The 24,973-nt window shown below is 45.4% G+C and overlaps 2 protein-coding genes across 2 annotated transcripts in view; both read right to left on the reverse strand.

Moving 5' to 3' along the window:
* Nucleotides 1-835: 835 nt before the first annotated feature.
* Nucleotides 836-13,893, reverse strand: LOC121839638 (serine/threonine-protein kinase WNK3-like). The gene is made up of 8 exons (XM_042299659.1): nt 12,822-13,893; nt 12,323-12,572; nt 7,983-8,062; nt 7,385-7,725; nt 6,832-7,064; nt 5,388-5,483; nt 5,123-5,298; nt 836-3,621 (listed from the first exon to the last, which is right to left on the reverse strand). Exons 1-8 carry the CDS (start codon nt 13,737-13,739, stop codon nt 2,986-2,988), a joined length of 2,730 nt encoding a protein of 909 aa, XP_042155593.1. The 5' UTR covers nt 13,740-13,893; the 3' UTR covers nt 836-2,985.
* Nucleotides 13,894-14,012: 119 nt separating this feature from the next.
* Nucleotides 14,013-24,973, reverse strand: part of LOC112215237 (serine/threonine-protein kinase WNK1) — a gene marked incomplete at its 3' end in the record, with an annotated part of 66,368 nt that continues 55,407 nt past the window's right edge. Inside the window, exons 16-18 of the mRNA XM_042299939.1 lie at nt 22,293-22,341; nt 16,263-16,424; nt 14,013-15,898 (exon numbers count right to left, since the gene is read on the reverse strand). Coding sequence (XP_042155873.1) covers nt 14,013-15,898; nt 16,263-16,424; nt 22,293-22,341 — 2,097 coding nt within the window. The remainder of the gene's footprint in view (nt 15,899-16,262; nt 16,425-22,292; nt 22,342-24,973) is intronic.

The following is a 24,973-nucleotide window of genomic DNA, read 5'->3' on the forward strand; positions in this document are numbered from 1 at the left end:
GGGGTCGTAGGCAGCATTCCTCTTCCTCCAAATACGGCGAGTTGAGTTGATGGCAAAGAGCTCCATTTTTGGTCTCATCTGACCACAACACTTTCACCCAGTTGTCCTCTGAATCATTCAGATGTTCATTTGCAAACTTCAGACGGGCATGTATATGTGCTTTCTTGAGCAGGGGGACCTTGCGGGCGCTGCAGGATTTCAGTCCTTCATGGCGTAGTGTGTTACCAATTGGTTTCTTGGTGACTATGGTCCCAGCTGCCTTGAGATCATTGATAAGATCCTCCCGTGTAGTTCTGGGCTGATTCCTCACCGTTCTCATGATCATTGCAACTCCACGAGGTGAGATCTTGCATGGAGCCCCAGGCCGAAGGAGATTGACAGTTCTTTTGTGTTTCTTCCATTTGCAAATAATCGCACCAACTGTTGTCACCTTCTCACCAAGCTGCTTGGTGATGGTCTTGTAGCCCATTCCAGCCTTGTGTAGGTCTACAATCTTGTCCCTGATTTCCTTGGAGAGCTCTTTGGTCTTGGCCATGGTGGAGAGTTTGGAATCTGATTGATTGATTGCTTCTGTGGACAGGTGTCTTTTATACAGGTAACAAACTGAGATTAGGAGCACTCCCTTTAAGAGTGTGCTCCTAATCTCAGTTTGTTACCTGTATAAAAGACACCTGGAAGCCAGAAATCTTTCTGATTGAGAGGGGGTAAAATACTTATTTCCCTCATTAAAATGCAAATCAATTTCTAACATTTTTGACATGCGTTTTTCTGGATTTTTTGGTTGTTATTCTGTCTCTCATTGTTCAATAAACCTACCATTAAAATTATAGACTGATCATTTCTTTGTCAGTGGGCAAACATACAAAATCAGCAGGGGACCAAATACTTTTTCCCCCTCGCTGTAATATATGCATGAGGGGGACTCCATCAACAGAGATGAGAACCAATGTTTTCTAGTATCAGATAACCTCAGATTTTAAATGTTGATCAGAAGAACACATTTTACATTTTGTACAACCCCATTTCAAAATACAAAAATAATATTTTCTTCTTTTAGATTACATTTTGGTAACACTTCAGGAAAGGGTGAGTTCCACATTTCCTTTTCATGAATATCATTAAGCTGTGACATATGGTCAACATGTTAGTGTTGACTTGACAGCACTTCCTCCACTCCACTAATAATCAGCAACTATATTACTGTGAAAATGTGGGTTGTCTCATAAAAAAAACAAATACTGAAAACCATTATGTTAAACTCTATATTCATATGCAATTTGTAACGGTTTTACTTTTTGAACAACCATAAGCGTAAGCACAAACTGTTTTAGCTCCCCAATAGAAATGTCAATGTTTTGTTTTCATCCTTCCACTTTCAGTAGTTTTAGGGTGAGTTTTCAATTCACTATGAAGCAGTCTGTCTCATACAGTGAGCTCTAAAAGTATTGAGACAGTGACACATGATGTGATGTTTCGGCTCTGTACTCCAGCACTTTGGATTGGAAATTATACAATTAATATGCGGTTAAAGTGCAGACTGTCGGCTTTAATCTGAGGGTATTTTCATCATATAGGGTGAACCGTTTAGAAACTATAGCACTTCTTGTACATAGTCCACGTTTTTGGTGCACAGTCACACACACAGTAAAGTATTCATTCCAAAAGGCAATATGAGAACAGCCCCTATACATTTACATGGGTTCTCCATTACCATGAAATGACTTGGCATTTTGTTTGTTTTCTCATCATTGTTTTCCTTGGATGACACCTTCAATATGCAGGGCTGAAACTGGTAGAGGAAATAACACATTTATCTAAAACAAATGTTTTCTGTTGTGCACAGCAGCAGACGTGATATATATACAAGTGCTTTTATATATATATATATAAACACTTGTAAGTAGATTGCACTAAAGTCAGGCAAGTCAAGGTATGCTGTAGCCGTAAAATCATGCAGTTTTAGTCTCGATGAGTGTTTATTCAGTAAGATTTAAATGAAAGCCCACTGAACATATTCATCAATTAAATCCATTTTTCAGTGTATTGAGGAAATCAATTGATCAGAATTGATTCATGTTACTCATCAACATGTTATTTGAAATCTTCTAACCTAGTTGTTACCACTACTTATCACTGTAAAATATAACAATACACAAAGTACATGCCTTGCCAGTGCACTACACCGTACAACAGTATGCATAGTGACATTGTGGTAGTGATAATAGCCAGGTAGCACCATTTTTACCATGCTCTGTGGTGTTACTGTAACATGCTGTTGTTGTAACTGCTTTACATCTCATTGGTAGCCTGTTGAAACATTTGTGCTATGTTCATATAAGGTGTTGGCTCACTGTATTGGCTTGTAAATGTCTGGTTGATTGTTGTCAACGTGCTTCTACAAAAATATTTTGTTAAATGCCTTACAAACAATACAGGATGATAACATTTAGATGACAGTTAGTAATTGCACTTCTAAAATCCATAGTCCTTTTCAATATAAGTAAGCATTGACAAATAAAAAATACAATAATAATGTCATAATGTTTGTGTTCCTTCATGTCTCTGCTTGGGAGAAGAGTTCAGGGTCCAAATTAGTTGGATTTAAAAAAATAACATGACTGTTACTTGGTGTCAAAACACACAAGAGATATGTATTGAGAAAATCAATGGCAACACAAACACACACACACAAATACACACACAAACGTTACGCAAGTTTGTACATCTCAACACTCAAACACAACAATAACCCCACCAGAGTTCCAAATTTCCCCTCTGTCTGCACATACTCTACTCTACATACTCTACATAGACTCAACCATCTCTCTCATTCACTCCCCATCTCAACTTTACACACCCACTGGCGTCCATTTTCTCATTCTCAGACATTTAACTCTCATAACATACACACTCTCCATCTTTTTTTCTCCTTCCCTCGTTCCATCATAATCGACATCACTCTTCCCTTTTTTAATTTTCTTCATTTCACTGCTGTCCCAGAGGAAGAGTTGAGGTTGGGGGCGTGGGGTGAAGTTTGGCACTGGATGGTTGAGCTGCAGCAGAGCAGCAGGAGGAGGAGCAGAATGTCCCTCCGGGGACACCGGTGGCAGCAGCAGCAGGTCCAGTGTCTATGGTTCCCACCACCGTGGTTGTGCTAGACCCAGGAATCAGACACCCAGGCTGCGCTAGGGCCAGCTCAGATGACGGGGCCATTTGGGGTATCTGGGAAGGCAACAGAGGTTGATTCTGATTCGGTGGTGAGGCTCCTACACCTACATTGGGCTGCTTGGGTATCTGTTGTTGCCCAGTCTGTGGCTGTACAGGAGCCAGGGACTGAGACAGTAGTGGAGTCTGGATTAGGGGCTGTTGTTGTAGGCATAGAGGTGATTGCTGAAAGGGCTGTATCTGTAATGGGTGAGGAGGCTGGGCTTGCTGGAGATGTAAACTTTGCTGCAGCTGTGGGACTTGAGGCATGTGCGTTTGTTGTTGTTGTTGCTGTGATCCTGGTGGTCTCCCCGTCCCGCTCCACTGGCTCAGGCTCCCCCCAGCAGTGTACTGAGCTGGGGCTGGGGAGGCCTGGGGGTTCAGTGGTGCCACAGGGAACCAACCTGGAGGAGCCACCTGGAAAGATGACAGCCAAGACACACTAATGAGCACCATAACACCAAGCATACCATTATAATGTATGTAATAACTAGGGCTTTTGCGGTGACCGTATTACCGCCACACAGGCAGTCACGAGTCATGACGGCAGTCAAATTGCCTATGACCGTTGGTCACTATAATCCCAGTCCAAAACTGCAAATGAATGGCGCTGATGAGTAGCCTACCAAACTTGCTAATAGCCTGGTAATAAGTGCTCTATTGTTCCTCTAATCAGTCTCTAAACACATCATTATTGAATTTGAATAATCTGAATGATGAGGACAAATAGTGATGGGAGTTAGAGTTTACGCTCCGAATTAGACATGGGAAAGCCCCGGACTCAATATGCATTTTTAAAACCTGTTCCAAAAGGATCTAAAGGACAACCGGTCCGATCCGAGTGAGGGAAGCAGCAGAAAAGCCAATGGTTTGCTACTTTATTAAAAGGCTCGGAGCACCGCAGCACGGAGGGAGAGACCGTAACCACTGTTATCTCGCTCTAGACAGACTTATTGCTAGTAACTTATCGTCCCAATCCGATTACATATTACCTGTCTGACTGCATCAAACCGAGATATAATAAACTAATTGAGGCTAGCCATAATGTTACTGCACTTCTCACTGTCCTACAGTTAGCCTAAACATAACAATAACTCCATTCAGATTATAGTGTAAATAGCATCCTAACTGTTGGCTTTTTGTCATTGTAGCCTTTCTTTCTCATTTCACTTTTAATTTCATCATTTTAATTTCATCTAAAATTGATTTGATATCCACCAACTTTCTTGCTACACAAGCAGAGCATCAATGCAATTGTCTCTCTCTCTCTCTCTCGCTGCTTGAAGTGCAAGGATCAGAGTGCATGCCTTTTTTTGCAACTTTTCCAAATCCTCAATATAGAGTTGTATCATGTAGCTCTTATATTCATTCACAGGTTTATAGGCCTATCACAACTAAAGAAACAATGGATTTTATTATGATGGCTATATTACATGGATTTATTAGACTCAAAACATTTTTCTGACTCATGTAGTAGTAGTAGTAGTAGTAACAGTAGTAGTAGTAGTAACAACAGTAGTAGTAGTAGTCGTAACAGTAGTAGTAGTAGTAGTAGTAACAACAGTAGTAGTACTAGTAGTAACAACAGTAGTAGTAGTAGTAATAACAGTAGTAGTAGTAGTAGTAATAACAGTAGTAGTAGTAGTAGTAATAACAGTAGTAGTAGTAGTAGTAGTAACAACAGTAGTAGTAGTAGTAGTAACAACAGTAGTAGTAGTAATAACAGTAGTAGTAGTAGTAGTAGTAATAACAGTAGTAGTAGTAGTAGTAACAACAGTAGTAATAGTAGTAGTAACAGTAGTAACAGTAGCAGTATTAACAACAGTAGTAGTAGTAGTTATTGGTAGCTTGCAGTCATAGACTGAATTGTACACCAACTGTACGTATAGGTCACAAGTGGGTGGACCTTGTACTTTACCTCTGTGGGCTGTGGCCAGCCTCTCAACTCCTGCACCTGCTGAATCTGCTTGATTTGATTGAGCGAGGGCTTGGGATGGGTGGGACCCACTGTATCCTTCCTCCAATCATCAACCAGTCTGTGCAAGTCATCTGTGAACGTGCTCTTCCTGGCACCTTGGGAGGGAGGACTGTGGTCTGAGAAAAGAAAAAGGGAAGATATTCAATCAAACACTTTATTCAGAGGAAGAGGAATAGTCTTATGTTTTGGTGAAACCTTTACTTACCTCTTTTAGTAGTCAGTAGGCTGGTGTGTTCTGGGTTGCAGTACGGTGGTAGTCTGCTCTGTTCTCCGCCTGAAAAACTACTGGACAGCTGGATACCTTCACGAGATACAACAGACAGTCAGATATCACATGTACAGCGCCTTTGGAAAGTATTCAGATCCCTTGACGTTTTCCACATTTTGTTTCGTTACAGCCTTATTCAAAAAGTTATTTGATTGTTTTTTCCCCCTCATCAATCTACACACAATACCCCTTAATGACAAAAACACGTTTGTAGAAATGTTTGCTATTTTTATTTTATTTTTTAATATATGGAAATATCACATTTACATAAGATTTCAGATCCTTTACTCAGTAGTTTGTTGAAGCACCTTGGCAGCGATTACAGCCTTGAGTCTTCTTGGGTATGACACTAAAATCTTGGCACACCTGTATTTGGGGAGTTTCTCCTATTGTTCTCTGCAGATCCTCTCAAGCTCTGTCAGGTTGGATGGGGAGCGTTGCTGCGCAGCTATTTTCAGGTCTCTTCAGAGATGTTCCATTGGGTTCGAAAGCTGATCAAACACTCATACGTTGTATTGGCTGTGTGCTTAGGGTCATTGTCTTGATGGTAGGTGAACCTTTGCCCCAGTCTGAGGTCCTGAGCGCCCTGGAGCTGGCTTTCATCAAGGATCTCTCTGTACTTTGCTCCATTCATCTTTGTCTCAATCCTGACTAGACTCCCAGTACCTGCCGCTGAAAATCATCCCCACTGCATAATGCTGCCACCACCATGCTTCACCGTAGGGATGGTGCCAGGTTTCCTCCAGACGTGACGCTTGGCATTCAGGCCAAAGAGTTCAATCTTGGTTTCATCAGGCCAGATAATCTTGTTTCTCATGGTCTGAGAGTCCTTTAGGTGCCTTTAGGCAAACTCCATTTTTTTATTTGTTTTTACCTTTATTTAACTCGGCAAGTCAGTTAAGAACAAATTCTAATTTACAATGACGGCCTACCGGGTAACAGTGGGTTAACTGCCTTTCCCAGATCTGTGCCTCGACACAATCCTGTCTCGGAGCTCTATGGACAATTCCTTCGACCTCATGGCTTGGTTTTTGCTCTGACATGCACTGTCAACTGTGGGACCCTATAGACAGGTGTGTGCCTTTCCAAATCATATCATGTCCACAGATGGACTTGTACAAACATCTCAAGGATGATCAATGGAAACAGGATGCACCTGAACTAAATTTCAAGTCTCATAGCAAAGGGTCTGAATACTTACGTAAATTAAGTATTTCTGTTTTACATTTCTTAATACATGAGAAAAAATATCTAAAAACCTGTTTTTGCGTTGTCATTATGGGGTGTTGTGTGTAGGGGGAAGGAGGATGGAGAGAGAGAAAAATACAAGGAGATCGAGATTGAAAGACCAAAAGTAGACCCAGGAAGAGTGATTGGTTACCAGGGTGACCAGTGACTCCATTGTTGTCTATGTGGGAGTGGGGTCTGGGCCGGAGCTTGGCTTTGGCCGTGCGGGGCCTGCGGGGGGAGAGGGCTGGCGCTCCCGAGGGGAGGGTTGGGGTGCGGGGCAAAGGCAGGGTCGGCCGGTGCTCTTGGAGGGAGCGGAGCTGTTTGTACAGCTCCTGGAGCTCTGTGTTCTGCTGAGCTTGCAGGGACACCACCTCCTTGATGTGTCTGGCAAGAGGTAGAACACAGGGAGAGGAAAGAGGAAGGGGAGAAAGGGAGGAGGGAGGAAGGGAAATTAACAGAATGGAGTTTGGGAGATCATTAATGAAAGAGAGACAGAATAGAGATACAGAAATAATTGAGGAGGAAAAAGTGAGGACATTTGAGAATATAGGCAGGCAGGGATGAAGTGGAATGGGAGGGAGGAAGAGAATACAAATTGGTTAGTCAAAATGGGAAAAAGGTGAATTCAGTAGATACTTCAGTTTCTTTCTTTCTTGATTGGGTTCATTATAATCTAATCTTTCCTTGTCCCTTCCATGTCTCACTTCTCTCTCATCTTGTGCAGCTCCTTCCTCAGGTCTTCATCCCCCATTTCACTCTCCTCATCATCACTACTGCCTAGGGGTGAGTGACCATGCCCATGTCCTCGGGGCGGGTGGCTCAGTGCTGCATTCTTCTTCCCTTCCTCTCCCTCTTTCCCTTGGGCCCTCCTCCTTTCTCTCTCCAGGTCAGGAGACACAGGGGAGCTGTCTGTTAGCTCTTTTTCCTCTCTTTGGGCCTCCGTCTGGGTGACAGAGAAGCGCCCCACTTTCCTGTGACTGCTGCCTATACCGGAGGCTGCCTCTTTGGGGGGAGAGGCCTCGGGGAGCTGAGGCACTGCGGTGACCTGGAGAAATGTGAGTCATTAACTTTGATTGTGTTCCTCCCCCACCAGCGTATTCTGATATTTAAACAGGAAGGGATTTTCAGGATTATCAGAAAGTTCTAGGCACCTCATAGATCTGAAATAATTGATTAGATGTGGTAGTAGGTATCTTGTCCCCTCGTACACTGGGTGGATATTTTACCATAATTCTTATACCTATCTAATCCTTTCAGATCTATTTTCTAGGGGGCTAGTTTTTTTTTCTGGATGGGCCGTACCCGAAATCGTCCCTTGAGTGAGTGGGTAGGGTTGGAGGAAGCTCCCTCTCTGACTGCCTGGCTGCCTCTAGAGTGACCATCTAGTAAAAAGAGGGTGAATGAAAAACAAGGGGAAGAGAAAGAGAATACACAGAGAGACAAGGACACAGAGAGACAAGAACACAGAGAGACAAGAACACAGAGAGACAAGAACACAGAGACAGGCATAGAGACAGACATTCACATGAGTGTGGACAAGGTAGAGCCACAGAGACAAACACACACAAAGAGGGACACACCGACCAGCACAGAGATAAGACATGGACACACAGACACCACAAACACAGAAGAACAGAGTTAAAAATCATTGAATCACACGACATCCCATCAGCATCAGCACACCACCCTGTGACTGTATGCATTGTATACAAGTTAACAGTACATGCATGACAATGGGAAAGTGTGCGTACATTACGTTGATTTAGAAAACTATAGTATTTTTACAGTGCTTTTCTGTCCTTTTATTACAGCAACAGGAATAAACAAAAAGGACAACTAAAGATACAGTACATCTACAATAAAATCATGCTTAAATAAGCATGACATGTTATGGGATGTGGGGAAGTGTGGTAGATAAGTGATTAATCATAACATAAAATATAAATCTATTTTAGGGGAGGGGTCAGTTAGTATAACATATGCATCAGTTTATCCCCACCCACTCACACACATCCATTCTCTCTCCCACCCACACACATCCATTCTCTCTCCCCACCCACACACATCCATTCTCTCTCACCCACCCACACACATCCATTCTCTCTCTCTCACCCACTCACACACATCCATTCTCTCTCCCACCCACACACATCCATTCTCTCTCACCCACCCACACATCCATTCTCTCTCCCCCACACACATCCATTCTCTCTCACCCACCCACACACATCCATTCTCTCTCTCCCACCCATCATTCTCTCTCTCCCACACACATCCATTTTCTCTCCCACCCACACACATCCATTCTCTCTCCCACCCACACACATCCATTCTCTCTCTCCCACACACATCCATTCTCTCTCACCCACACACATCCATTCTCTCTCTCCCACACACATCCATTCTCTCTCTCCCACACACATCCATTCTCTCTCTCCCACACACATCCATTCTCTCTCTCCCACACACATCCATTCTCTCACCCACCCACACACATCCATTCTCTCACCCACCCACACACACCCACTCTCTCTCACTCACCCACCCACACACATCCATTCTCTCACCCACCCACACACATCCATTCTCTCTCACCCACCCACACACATCCATTCTCTCTCTCCCACCCACATTCACACACATCCATTCTCTCCCACCCACACACATCCATTCCCACCCACACACATCCATTCTCTCTCTCCCACACACATCCATTCTCTCACCCACCCACACACATCCATTTCTCTCTCCCACACACATCCATTCTCTCTCTCCCACACACATCCATTCTCTCTCCCCACCCACACATTCATCCATTCCATTCTCTCTCCCACCCACACATCCATTCTCTCTCATTCTCTCTCCCCACACACATCCATTCTCTCTCTCCCACACACATCCATTCTCTCACCCACCCACACACATCCATTCTCTCTCACTCACCCACCCACACACATCCATTCTCTCACCCACCCACCCATTCTCTCACCCACCCACACATCCATTCTCTCACCCACCCACACACATCCATTCTCTCTCTCACTCACACCATTCCCACACACATCCATTTTCACCCACACACATCCATTCTCTCTCCCACCCACACATCCATTCTCTCTCCCCACACACATCCATTCTCTCTCTCCCACACACATCCATTCCATCCATTCTCTCTCTCCCATCCATTCTCTCCCCCACCCATTCTCCATTCTCTCCCCACCCACACACATCCATTCTCTCACCCACCCACACACATCCATTCTCTCACCCCCACACACATCCATTCTCTCTCTCCCACACACATCCATTCTCTCTCTCCCACACACATCCATTCTCTCACCCAACCACACACATCCATTCTCTCTCACCCACCCACACACATCCATTCTCTCTCACACACTCAAAGACAGTGTCCCAATAACATACTATCCCCCACACTAACATCACACGTCAATCAACCAATCAACATCAATCAATCAACCAATCAATGAATTGATTGACATTATGAATTCACTTGGATAAACAGTGATGTTGTCCGTGTTGTATGATATTTGGCAGCTTTTAAACAGAAAGTGTGTATATCACAGGAGGTTGGTGGCACCTTCATTTGGGAGACCGGGCTTGAGGTAATGACTGGAATTGGTGGAATGGTATCAAACACATGGTTTCCAGGTCTTTGATTCCATTCCATTTGCTCCGGTCCAGCCATTATTATGAGCCGTCCTCCCCTCAGCAGCCTCCTGTGATACACGCAGATGTTGAACATAAGGTATGTAACGTGCTGTATGTTCATGCTATATCTACAATAAACATTCACATATAACTAAACTACAGTGGAACACACTAATACATGCAAGCATAGCAGTCTTCTAAAACAATATGGCTTATTGGCTCAGCCTTATATTTTATTATTTATTTTCTTTTTAATTAACCTTTATTTAACGAGGCAAGCCAGTTAAGAACAAATTCTTATTTACAATGACTGCCTTATAAAAGCCTATGCAGGTAAGAAAGAACCCGAATAGGTAGTTGCTTCTAAACCCTGCACTGAACAATGTGCACAATGTATAGTCAATTATCTAGGATATTACATACAGAATATACTGGCAGGCAATTGACTCATTTCTAAAGCATTGCATAATGTATTGCATTTCTAATGGGGTGATTGTCATGACATTTGCCAAGTGTGAGTGAGCACTCAAAGTGTGAGGTGCCTTTACCCTCTGAGAGCAGAGTGGGGGTGTGGCAGGCTGGTGGGGGTCATAAAGGGGTCTAATGCTCTCATATCCTGGGTGCAGCAAGTAGCCAGGTGCAATTCCAATCTCCAGGGTTACAGATGTAAACTCATCATCAGCCTCCTTATATTGTCCATCTCTTTCTTCCTACACTCTCCCTTTCTCTCCTCCTCCTCATCCCCACATCTATCTCTTTCTTCCTACACTCTCCTCTTATCTCCTCCTCCTCCTCCCAGTACATCACTGGGGCCAAGTGTCCTGCCATCCAGGACCTATATACTAGGCAGAGTCAAAGGAAAGCCCAAAAAAGTGTCAAAGACTCCAGGCACCCAAGTCATAGACTGTTTTTTCTGCTACCGCACGGTAAGGGGTACCGGAGCGCCAAGTCTATGACCAAAAGACTCCTTAACAGCTTCTACCCCCAAGCCATAAGACTGCTGAACAATAACTCAAATGGCCACTGGATTATTTACATTGACACCCCGCCTCTCCATTTATTTTTTACACTGCTGCTACTCGCTGTTTATTATCTATGCATAGTCACTTCACCCCTACCTACATGTAGAAATTACCTCAACTAACCTGTACCCCCACACATTGACTCAGTACCGGTGCCCCCTGTATATAGCCTGGTTATTGTTATTTTATTTTGTTACTTTTTATTATTACTTTTTATTTTAGTCTACTTGGTAAATATTTTCACAACTCTTTCTTGAACTGCACTGTTGGTTAAGGGCTTGTAAGTAAGCATTTCATGGTAAGGTCTACACTACACTTGTTGCATTCGGTGCATGTGACAAATAAAGTTTGATTTGATCCCCCCATCTCTCTCTTTCTTCTCTCTTCTTTTCTACATTATTCTGGCCTAATGCAGGCTGAGGCAGGGTGAGTAACCCGCCTCATGCAGGCCCAGGCAGGGTGAGTAACCCCCCTCAGGCAGGGTGAGTAACCCCCCTCATGCAGGCCCAGGCAGGGTGAGTAACCCCCCTCATGCAGGCCCAGGCAGGGTGAGTAACCCCCTCAGGCAGGGTGAGTAACCGCCTTCAGGCAGGGTGAGTAACCCCCTCATGCAGGCCCAGGCAGGGCCAGGGTGAGTAACCCCGTCATGCAGGGTGAGTAAACCCCCTCATGCAGGCCCAGGCAGGGTGAGTAACCCCCTCAGGCAGGGTGAGTAACCCCCTCAGGCAGGGTGAGTAACCCCTTCATGCAGGCCCAGGCAGGGTGAGTAACCCCCTCAGGCAGGGTGAGTAACCCCCCCCATGCAAACCATAAAGATTATGTTACACTAAACAGAATTACACTAAAGGTAACTAGACAACATTTGTATTTTAGATAAACACCCCCACCAACAAACACCCCATTCAACCTCTCTTTCTCTCTCTCTCTCTCTCTCTATAAACACGCTACCTTGCTTGACTCTGGGCTTCTTGAACAAGCTGGCGGAGTGGCGCAGTTTGCACGCCCAGCTTTTGAATTTGCGAGTCCAGGATTTCTTGCTAACGGGATTTCTGATACTAGGACATGTCAGGTTTAGGCCAAAATATCCACCTCCTGCATTATGCTGTGGCAGTCGATGGCCCAGGGGGACGGGGTGCAGATTGGGGGGCCACGTAGTGACTTCTCCTGGGGTACTGGTGTCAGAGTGAGAGGGGGCAGCCTGGAGGGGATAGGTAACACAGCGATAAGGTAAGAGTGGCTGCAGCCATGGGGGTAATGGTAGAGACACTCAGAGAGAAAAGGAGAGATACTGAAATATCATAAGTACATTACAAGAACCATAGCATCGAAAAATACATGTATCTATCAATTTATAACAGGCAATCAAGGCAATCAAAGCAGTGATCTTTACTAAATGTTTCAGGAAGAAGTCAATCAAACACTATTCAGATATGTGCACCTCACTTACAAGAAAGGTGGGTTCTCCAGGGATAGGCGGTGGCCCGGCAGAGTCTCCATGTGGCGGGGCCAGGGGAGAGGAAGGGGGGGAGGCGGAGGAGAGAGACGGGGCGGGCTGCTGCTCCACCGGGCCTGTTGGAGGAGCCTCCTCCCCCACTCCTCTCCCCCTCTCCAGGTCAGGAGAGGTAGAGGAGGAGCGGGAGGTGGTGGAGGAGGTGGTGGAGGAGGAGGAATGAGGAGAGGTGTCTGAGGAGGAGGAGGCAGGAGTAGGGAAGGAGGAGAGATGGAGCGATTGCGGCTCCGAGGATTTGACCCCTCCTGCCGATGTGGAGGCTGCTGACACTGCGGTGGGACCTGAGGTAGAAACCACAGCAGCTCCCCCCGTCACAGCTGCCCCACTACTATACTCCTGATACAACAAGTTCCTCAGCTTTTCATCCAGAGTCTTAATGCGGTTGTCTACAAACTCGATTTTGGGAGGGCCCTCGCTGTCCGACTCAGCCACAGAGGATGGTTGGACTGGGGAGGGTGTCAGGGTGAGGGAGAGGGGGTGTAGGGGGGCATCGGAGGTTGTGTTAATGTTGAGGGGCAGAGTGGAGTCTGAGGAGTGGTGTAGAGGTGCAGAGTGACTGACTATATCCTCGGTCACAATGGCCTCCCATGTAGACAGCTCCCACTCTGACTGTTGGAACGACGGCTGCTCCTGCTGGGGCACCTGATGCTTCTGCTGAGGGTTAACCTCTTGTCGTTGTTGTTGTTGTTGATGAGCTTGCTGTTGTTGCACCAGTGCCATGTTTAGTAGCTGTACTGGTTGTTGTTGGACATACTGTTGGTTCACTGACTGGGCTAGCAGTGCAGGTTGCTGCTGTAACACATCTCCCTGTATGGCAGTTCCAGCCATAAAAGACTGTTGTTGTTGTTGGAACATTTCCTGTTGCTGCTGAATATCTAGTGTCTGTTCCAGACCTAACTGTTGCTGATGCAGTTGCTGCAGGTCAATCGCTGCCTGTTGCTGTTGTTGTTGTTGTGGTACCTGGTGTAGCTGTGGCTGTTGTTGTGGTAACTGGTGTAGCTGTGGCTGTTGTTGTTGTTGTGGTAACTGGTGTACCTGTGGCTGTGGTTGTTGTTGTGGTAACTGGTGTACCTGTGGCTGTGGCTGTTGTTGTGGTAACTGGTGTAGCTGTGGCTGTTGTTGTGGTAACTGGTGTAGCTGTGGCTGTTGTTGTTGTGGTGGTAACTGGTGTAGCTGTGGCTGTTGTTGTTGTGGTGGTAATTGGTGTAGCTGTGGCTGTTGTGGTAACTGGTGTATCTGTGCCTGTTGTTGTTGTGGTAACTGGTGTAGCTGTGGCTGTTGTTGTTGTGGTAACTGGTGTAGCTGTGGCTGTTGTTGTTGGGGTAACTGGGGTAGCTGTGGCTCTTGTTGTGGTAACTTGTGTAGCTGTGGCTGTTGTTGTTGTGGTGGTAACTGGTGTAGCTGTGGCTGTTGTTGTTGTGGTAACTGGTGTAGCTGTGGCTGTTGTTGTTGGGGTAACTGGGGTAGCTGTGGCTGTTGTTGTGGTGGTAACTGGTGTAGCTGAGGCTGTTGTTGTTGTGGTGGTAACTGGTGTAGCTGTGGCTGTTGTTGTTTTGGTGGTAACTGGTGTAGTTGTTGTTGTGGTGGTAACTGGTGTAGTTGTTGCTGTGGTGGTAACTGGTGTAGCTGTGGCTGTTGAATGTGTAACTGTGTGTTGCACTGTGTGTTCTGCATTTGGACAGGCAGTTGATGCATCTGTTGTTGTAGTGCCAGTGGCAACATCTCTGTCTGTGGTTGCAGGGACATACACTGTTTTTGTAATGGCTTTGTCTGACTGAGCTGGGGCTGTAAATGTAGCTGAGACTGCTGCTGCTGCTGCTGCTGCTGTTGTTGTTGTTGTTGTTGTTGTTGTTGTTGTGGCTGTAGTTGTTTCTGTTGCAGCATCTGCAACTGTTCAATAGATTTTTGCAACGCTTGTTGCTGCTGCTGATGCTGCAGTTGTATCTGCTCTTGGTACACTTGCTGTTGTTGCTGTACCTGTTGAAGTTGCACAGCCTGCAGGGTTTGTTGTTGTTGTTGCTGTTGCTGTTGCTGCTGCTGTACCTGTTGCATTGTCTGGAGCTGCTGTTGTAACTGGACCTGGGCCTGAGGCAGAGCTTGAGGCTGGGTTGCCATGCACTGAATCTGAGGCAGAGCTTGAGGCTGGGTTGCCATGCACTGAATCTGAGGCAGAGCTTGAGGCTGGGTTGCCATGCACTGAATCTGAGGCAGAGCTTGAGGCTGGGTTGCCATGCACTGAATCTGAGGCAGAGCTTGAGGCTGGGTTGCCATGCACTGAATCTGAGGCAGAGCTTGAGGCTGGGTTGCCATGCACTGAATCTGAGGCAGAGCCTGAGGCTGGGTTGCCATGCACTGAATCTGAGGCAGAGTGTTTTGCTGCTGCTCCAGAACTGCATGGCTGGCAGAAGGAGAGGCCACAGCTGTAGCCACAGCCACTGGAGGGTGGATGGAGCCGGTGGATGAGTGGCCCCCACCAGACACACACTGCCCTGGGGCTGCCACCGTCACTACATCCCCCAGGCTTGAGCCTTGGCCCTGGCTCACCATGGAGCAGGTCAGAGCTTCAGTTAGACAGTCTGTGGTAGAGGGCGCAATGGTGGCAGAAGCAGCTACCATGGCAGGGACTGGGAGGTTGGTAGCGGTGTTTGGGACATGGGTTGGAATGGAGGATGTTGCTGTGGTTGTACTGGAAATTTGGTGGATGGAAGCCTGCAGGTCTAGACCAGCTGAGGCAGCAGGGACTGGGTGTAGGACTGAGGCAACAGCTCCACTAGTAGAAGCCAGGTCAGAAACACTTCTGTCAGAGGCAGCAGAGGCAGTCGTGTCAGGAGTGGGGGCAGCAGTGGCTGGGGGGGCAGACATGGAGGCAGGGGTAGAAATGGTAGAGACGCAGGTGGAGGCAGGGGGGGAGGAGGCAGAGGCCAGGGCACACAAGGTGGAGGTGGGGCAGATAGGAGGAGAGGAAACCATTTCAGCAAAGGAGGAGTCCGATCTCTGGGATCCTCCATCCCACTCTAGAGTATGTCGACCAATCAAAGCAGACCAGAGAGAGGAGGTACAGAGGGTTAGTTGGTGTTACTCAACAGACAGAACCAAACACAGCAGAATGTACCCTCTTCACACTACTGAGCAGAGCCCAGCCGTACTACGCTGGCCTGGTTACGCTTGCACCCTAGTTGCTGGAACTGTGTTAGAAAATGTACATTTTCTGTACAGTGCAAAGCCTGTTAATGGAGCAGGACACTACTGCACAAGACAATTCAGAAAATATTTCAACCCCTACTGGTTTTGAGGAGGGCTTGGTAGTGTGAAAAGGATATGACTGCCAAGTGTTAAATGACTGTTAGCCCAGGCCCAGGTGTCATCCTGTTACTGTACCTGGGTCAGTGTCTGTAGGCTGAGGCACCCTGAACTCGCCGGTCGAGAGAGGTGGAGGGGTTGACGCTCCTCCCTGGCTTGATGTGGAGTCTCTATGTCTGATGGTCTGGTTGATGAAGAACCTCCATCTGCCCACCGGAGACGACTGGGGCGCCCCGTCCACTGGAACATAAAATAATATATAAAAAGGCCCACTTTAAACTAACTTCAACTTTCAAGGCTTCATCAACACTTCATAAAGCCTATAGCAGGGATAGGCAACTTTGATGGATCGAAATTCCTCATGAAGGGTCGCAGTGGCTTGCGAGTCTGTGTCCCCACATCCACACCCACACAGTCAGAGCTATCTCTAGCCTTTTGGGGGACCTAAGCTTGTTGCCACCGCCATTAACATTTTTCAATGTTACAACAACTCATTTCATGCAATTCTACACATTTTGCCATAAGGTGGAGAGAAATGTTTGCAGTTTTGAATATGAGATCTGAGTGAGAGTGACTAACAACATCAATGGTGGCCCTGTGGTCGGTAATTTGACCATGATTACTACAAGTTTAAATAGCTGGCCGCTGAACTAACTTACCAATCCCCAAAAAATGTTAGCTGACATGAGCTAATTGTGTGACTGTCCGTGACTGACGTAAGAGAAAAACTGCTGATGCACAACCACATGTTGAAATTGCACCTGCTGTATTCTACTATTCTAACTCTCAACTGTAAATTGAGACCAGACTATGTTCTGATTTTATTATTTTTATAAATAAATATACATACAGTTGAAGTCTGATTTTTACATACACCTCATCCAAATACATTTAAACTCAGTTTTTCACAATTCCTGACATTTAATCAGAGTAAAAAGTCCCTGTCTTTGGTCAGTTAGGATCACCACTTTATTTTAAGAATGTGAAATGTCAGAATAATAATGATTTATTTCAGCTTTTATTTATTTAATCACATTCCCAGTGGGTCAAAAGATTATATACACTCAATTAGTATTTGGTAGCATTGCCTTTAAATTGTTTAACTTCGTTCAAACGTTTCGGGTAGCCTTCCACAAGCTTCCCACAATAAGTCGGGTGAATTTTGGCCCATTCCTCCTAACAGTAATGGTGTAACTGAGTCAGGTTTGTAGGCCTCCTTGCTCGCACACGCTTTTTCAGTTCTGCCCACAAATTTTCTATGTGATTGAGGTCAGGGCTTTGTGATGGCCACTCCAATACCTTGACATTGTTGTCCTTAAGCCATTTTGCAACAACTTTGGAAGTATGCTTGGGGTCATTGTCCATTTGGAAGACTCATTTGCGACAAAGCTTTAACTTCCTGACTGATTTCTTGAGATGTTGCTTCAATACAGCCACATAAGTTTCCTACCTCATGATGCCATCTATTTTGATAAGTCCACCAGTCTGTCCTGCAGCAAAGCACCCCCGCAACATGATGCTGCCACCCCCGGGCTTCACGGTTGGGATGGTGTTCTTCGACTTGAAAGCCTCCCCCTTTTTCCTCTAAACATAATGATGATCATTATGGCCAAACAGTTCTATTTTTATTTCATCAGACCAGATAATTTCTCCAAAAAGTATGATCTTTGTCCCCATGTGCAGTTGCAAACCGTAGTCTGGCTTTTTTATGGCGGTTTTGGAGCAGTGGCTTCTTCCTTGCTGAGTGGCCTTTCAGGTTATGTCTTTATAGGACTCGTTTTACTGTGGATATAGATACTTTTGTACCTGTTCCCTCCAGCATCTTCACAAGGTTATTTGCTGTTGTTCTGGGATTGATTTGCACTTTTCGCACCAAAGTACGTTAATCTCTAGGAGACAGAATGCGTCTCCTTCCTGAGCGGTATGACGGCTGTGTGGTCCCATGGTGTTTATACTTGCGTACTATTGTTTATACAGATGAACATGGTACCTTCAGGGGTTTGGAAATTGCTCCCAAGGATGAACCTGACTTGTGGAGGTTGACAATTTTTTTTCTGAGGTCTTGGCTGATTTCTTTTGATTTTCCCATGATGTCAAGCAAAGAGGCACTGAGTTTGAAGGTAGGCCTTGAAATACATCCACAGGTACACCTCCAATTGACTCAAATTATGTAAATTAACCTAACAGAAGCTTTTAAAGCCATGACATAATTTTGTGGAATTTTCCAAGCTGTTTAAAGGCACAGTCAACTTAGTGTAAGTAAACTTCTGACCCACTGGAATTGTGATACAGTGAATTATTTGTGAAATAATCTGTCTGCAAACAATTGTTGGAAAAATGACTTGTGTCATGCACTAAGTAGATGTCCTAACCAACTTGCCAAAACTATAGTTTGTTAACAAGACATTTGTGGAGTCGTTGAAAAACGAGTTTTAATGACTCCAACCTAAGTCTGTGTAAACTTCTGCCTTCAACTGTATATACAGTGCCTTGCGAAAGTATTCGGCCCCCTTGAACTTTGCGACATTTCGCCACATTTCAGGCTTCAAACATAAAGATATAAAACTGTATTTTTTTGTGAAGAATCAACAACAAGTGGGACACAATCATGAAGTGGAACGACATTTATTGGATATTTCAAACTTTTTTAACAAATCAAAAACTGAAAAATTGGGCATGCAAAATTATTCAGCCCCCTTAAGTTAATACTTTGTAGCGCCACCTTTTGCTGCGATTACAGCTGTAAGTCGCTTGGGGTATGTCTCTATCAGTTTTGCACATCGAGAGACTGAAATGTTTTCCCATTCCTCCTTGCAAAACAGCTCGAGCTCAGTGAGGTTGGATGGAGAGCATTTGTGAACAGCAGTTTTCAGTTGTTTCCACAGATTCTCGATTGGATTCAGGTCTGGACTTTGACTTGGCCATTCTAACACCTGGATATGTTTATTTTTGAACCATTCCATTGTAGATTTTGCTTTATGTTTTGGATCATTGTCTTGTTGGAAGACAAATCTCCGTCCCAGTCTCAGGTCTTTTGCAGACTCCATCAGGTTTTCTTCCAGAATGGTCCTGTATTTGGCTCCATCCATCTTCCCATCAATTTTAACCATCTTCCCTGTCCCTGCTGAAGAAAAGCAGGCCCAAACCATGATGCTGCCACCACCATGTTTGACAGTGGGGATGGTGTGTTCAGGGTGATGAGCTGTGTTGCTTTTACGCCAAACATAACGTTTTGCATTGTTGCCAAAAAGTTATATTTTGGGTTCATCTGACCAGAGCACCTTCTTCCACATGTTTGGTGTGTCTCCCAGGTGGCTTGTGGCAAACTTTAAATGACACTTTTTATGGATATCTTTAAGAAATGGCTTTCTTCTTGCCACTCTTCCATAAAGACCAGATTTGTGCAATATACGGCTGATTGTTGTCCTATGGACAGAGTCTCCCACCTCAGCTGTAGATCTCTGCAGTTCATCCAGAGTGATCATGGGCCTCTTGGCTGCATCTCTGATCAGTCTTCTCCTTGTATGAGCTGAAAGTTTAGAGGGACGGCCAGGTCTTGGTAGATTTGCAGTGGTCTGATACTCCTTCCATTTCAATATTATCGCTTGCACAGTGCTCCTTGGGATGTTTAAAGCTTGGGAAATCTTTTTGTATCCAAATCCGTCTTTAAACTTCTTCACAACAGTATCTCGGACCTGCCTGGTGTGTTCCTTGTTCTTCATGATGCTCTCTGCGCTTTTAAAGGACCTCTGAGACTATCACAGTGCAGGTGCATTTATACGGAGACTTGATTACATACAGGTGGATTGTATTTATCATCATTAGTCATTTAGGTCAACATTGGATCATTCAGAGATCCTCACTGAACTTCTGGAGAGAGTTTGCTGCACTGAAAGTAAAGGGGCTGAATAATTTTGCACGCCCAATTTTTCAGTTTTTGATTTGTTAAAAAGTTCTAAATATCTTCACAAAAAAGTTTTACAGTTTTATATCTTTATGTTTGAAGCCTGAAATGTGGCAAAAGGTCGCAAAGTTCAAGAGGGCCGAATACTTTCGCAAGGCACTGTATATATATATATATATATATATATATATATATATATATATATATATATATATATATATATATATATATACATATAGTTTGGGGTTACTTAGAAAGGTCCTTCTTTTTGAGAAACCGACACTTCACAAGTCCTCAACTGGCGGCTTCATTAATTAGAACCCGCAAAACACCAGTCTCAATGTCAACAGTGAAGAGGCGACTCCAGGATGCTGGCCTTCTAGGTAGAGTTGCAAAGAAAAAGCCATATCTCAGATTGGCCAATAAAAATAAAAGATTAAGATGGGCAAAAGAACACAGACACTGGACAGAGGAACTCTGCCTAGAAGGCCAGCATCCCGGAGTCGCCTCTTCACTCTTGATGTTGAGACTGGTGTTTTGCGGGTACTATTTAATGAAGCTGCCAGTTGTAGACCTGTGAGGCATCTGTTTCCCAAACTAGACACTCTAATGTACTTGTCCTCTTGCTCAGTTGTGCACCGGGGCCTCCCAATCCTCTTTCTATTCTGGTTAGGGCCAGTTTGCACTGTTCTGTGAAGGGAGTAGTACACAGCATTGTACGAGATCTTCAGTTTTTTGGCAATTTCTCGCATGGAAAAGCCTTCAAATTGATCCTGGCCTACAGAGATGCTTGACTGGGGTGCTGGAAGATAAAGAGAAATCCTGTATAAAAATATCCCACATTAATGAAAAAAAGGCTAAAGGAAGCTGCCTTAAACAGAAATCATTCATAATGCTTTATAAAGAAGGGCAAAAGGGTTAAGCCACATTTGTCAAATCACCACGTTATGACCATGTATAGTCTAGTAGAAGAGAGCATGATGACCCTGTCCCTACCCCGGCTTCACCAAAGATGGACACAACTCTTCACCGTCTTCAAAGTCAGCCTCTTAAAATCTAAATTCAGGGACTGGATACACCCTGACCGAATCACATTGACCGACAGGAACACTAGCAGCCAAAACAAATGGACTGAGGTCACCAATCCCATATTTCTGCTCTTTGAATAATGAGTGGCTTTAAGACCACGGGACATTATTGATTTAAATTGTTTCTCTTGTTTGTTTTATTTTGTTCCTCTTGTCCATTAAAATGTTGTATACACATTCATATCAGTTTGTATCGACTGCTATTTGAGTGTAAAAAAACAACAGTATTTCAACAAGAAGATAGAGAGATATTACATCATGTCAATGGAACTATGTAAAAGGTTTATTACAATATCATCTATTTTATGAAAATGTTTATTCTATGATCAGTAGATTATAGCCTGTAGGAGGAGTGGTGGGGAGGAATGGAGAGAGGAGGGAGGAAGGGAGAGGGGAGAGGGAGGAGGGAAGGGAGAGGGAGGGAGGAAGGGAGAGGGGAGAGGAAGGGAGAGGGAGGAGGGGAAGGGAGAGAGAGGGAGGAGAGGAAGGGAGGGGGAGGGGAGGAGAGGAAGGGAGGGGGGGGGAGGAGGAGAGGGGAGGGAGAGGGAGGGAGGGAAGGGAGAGGGGAGGGAGGGAGGAAAAAGAAGGAGGAAGGGAGAGGGGAGGAAGGGAGAAGGGAGAGGGGAGGGAGGAAGGGAGGGGGAGAGGGAGCGAGGGAGAGGGGAGGGAGGAAGGGAGAGGGGAGGGAGGAGGGAGGGGGAGAGAGAGGGAGGGAGAGGGGGAGGGAGGAAGGGAGGGGGAGGGAGGAAGGGAGGGGGAGAGAGAGAGAGAGGGAGAGGGGAGGGAGGGGGAGGGAGGGAGGAAAGGAGGGGGAGAGGGGAGGGAGGAAGGGAGGGGGGAGGGAGGAAGGGAGGGGGAGGAGCGAGGGAGAGGGCAGGGAGAGAGGAGGGAGGAAGAGAGGGAGGAAGGGAGAGGGGAGAGAGGAGCGAGGGAGAGGGGAGGGAGGAAGTGTTGCCTCCCAAACGGCACCCTATTCCCTATATACTGTAGTGCATTATTTTTGATAAGGGGTCATAGGGATCTGTAGTGGACTACTTTTGATAAGGGGTCATAGGAATCTGGTCAAAAGTAGTGCATCATATATGGAATGGGGTGCCATTTTAGATTGTAACTCACTTGCTGTGCCTGTTGGAGTGCTCACATGCAGCTGTTCCATAGAGCCAGTCTTGGTGGGACAACAGGAAGACACAGAACAGACCATGTTAACATAAACTCAGCAAAAAAAAGAAACGTCCCTTTTTCAGGACCCTGTCTTTCAAAGATAGTTCGTAAAAATCCAAATAACTTCACAGATCTTCATTGTAAAGGGTTTAAACACTGTTTCCCATGCTTGTTCAATGAACCATAAACAATTAATTAAATTGCACCTGTGGAACGGTCGTTAAGACACTAGCAGCTTACAATTAAGGCAATTAAGGTCACAGTTATGAAAACTTAGGACACTAAAGAGGCCTTTCTACTGACTCTGAAAAACACCAAAAGAAAGATGCCCAGGGTCCCTGCTCATCTGCGTGAACGTGCCTTAGGCATGCTGCAAGGAGGCATGAGGACTGCAGATGTGGCCAGGGAAATAAATTGCAATGTCTATACTGCGAGACACCTAAAACAGCGCTACAAGGAGACAGGATGGACAGCTGATTATCCTCGCAGTGTCAAACAATGTGTAACAACACTTGCACAGGATCGGTACATCCGAACATCACACCTGAGGGACAGGTACAGGATGGCAATAACTGCCCGAGTTACACCAGGAACGCACAATCCCTCCATCAGTGCTCAGACTTTCCGCAATAGGCTGAGAGAGGCTGGACTGTGGGCTTGTAGGCCTGTTGTAAAGCAGGTCCTCACCAGACATCATCGGCAACAACGTTGCCTATGGGCACAAACCCACCGTCGCTGACCCAGACAGGACTGGCAAAAAGTGCTCTTCACTGACGAGTTGCGGTTTGTCTCACCAGGGGTGATGGTCGGATTCGCATTTATCATCGTAGGAATGAGCGTTACACCGAGGCCTGTACTCTGGAGAGGGATTGATTTGGAGGTGGAGGGTCCATCATGGTCTGGGGCGGTGTGTCACAGCATCATCGGATTGAGCTTGTTGTCATTGCAGGCAATCTCAATGCTGTGCGTTACAGAAGAGACATCCTCCTCCCTCATGCGGTACCCTTCCTGCAGGCTCATCCTGACATGACCCTCCAGCATGACAATGCCACCAGCCATACTGCTCATTCTGTGCATGATTTCCTGCAAGACAGGAATGTCATTGTTCTGCCATGGCCAGTGAAGAGCCCGGATCTCAATCCTATTGAGCACGTCTGGGACCTGTTGGATTGGAGGGTGAGGGCTAGGGCCATTCCCCCCAGAAATGTCTAGGAACTGGCTGGTGCCTTGGTGGAAGAGTGGGGTAACATCTTACAGCAAGAACTGGCAAATCTGGTGCAGTCCATGAGGAGGAGATCCACTGCAGTACTTAATGCAGCTGGTGGCCACATCAGATACTGACTGTTACTTTTGATTTTGACCCCCCCTTTGTTCAGGGACACATTATTCAATTTCTGTTAGTCACATGTCTGTGGAACTTGTTCAGTTTATGTTTCAGTTGTTGAATGTTCATACAAATATTTACACATATTAGGTTTGCTGAAAATAAATGCAGTTGACAGTGAGAGGATGTTTCTTTTTTTGCTGAGTTTACATGTACAGGCAGAATTACATGGTAAAAAATCAGATTAGTTACGGTTGCTCCAATACATTAGCTACTGTAAGGGCCCCTGTATGTTCCCCATACACCATAAACATATGACATTAGCTCTCTGTATGTTCAGTGTTCACCTTGCAGGATGGAAACGTTGTTTGTTTACTAATAAAAGTACAGGGTGGAGCTCGTGAGTGTGCAGGCTTAACTTCTTTTATTTTTGCCGTACTATAAAACATGGCTCCTGACATATTGTTTCCATAATGGTAGGAGAAAATGACCAGACAGACATGTTTCAAGGCAACATTATATTCAAAGCATGACATATGGTACCCTGTCTGTACTGTGTGTATGGTGTTCAGCATTAAAAACTGTATGTCTGTAAAGATTTAGAGTAGAAAAGAGCCAAACAGACATTACATAATGGTTATGTCCCAAATGGCACCCTTCCTATCTCCCTATGTAGTGCACTACTTTTGACCAGTGGCCGTAGGGTTCTGTAGTTCACTACTTTTGACCAGTGGCCGTAGGGTTCTGTAGTTCACTACTTTTGACCAGTGGCCGTAGGGTTCTCTAGTGCACTACTTTTGACCAGTGGCCGTAGGGTTCTCTAGTGCACTACTTTTGACCAGTGGCCGTAGGGTTCTCTAGTGCACTACTTTTGACCAGTGGCCGTAGGGTTCTGTAGTTCACTACTTTTGACCAGTGGCCGTAGGGTCCTGTAGTTCACTACTTTTGACCAGTGGCCGTAGGGTTCTGTAGTTCACTACTTTTGACCAGTGGCCGTAGGGTTCTCTAGTGCACTACTTTTGACCAGTGGCCATAGGGTTCTCTAGTGCACTACTTTTGACCAGTGGCCATAGGGTTCTCTAGTGCACTACTTTTGACCAGTGGCCGTAGGGTTCTCTAGTGCACTACTTTTGACCAGTGGCCATAGGGTTCTCTAGTGCACTACTTTTGACCAGTGGCCATAGGGTTCTCTAGTGCACTACTTTTGACCAGTGGCCATAGGGTTCTGTAGTTCACTACTTTTGACCAGTGGCCATAGGGTTCTCTAGTGCACTACTTTTGACCAGTGGCCATAGGGTTCTGTAGTTCACTA

This window comes from Oncorhynchus tshawytscha, linkage group LG16, assembly GCF_018296145.1.
Source record: "Oncorhynchus tshawytscha isolate Ot180627B linkage group LG16, Otsh_v2.0, whole genome shotgun sequence".
In the NCBI taxonomy this organism is placed as follows: domain Eukaryota; kingdom Metazoa; phylum Chordata; class Actinopteri; order Salmoniformes; family Salmonidae; genus Oncorhynchus; species Oncorhynchus tshawytscha.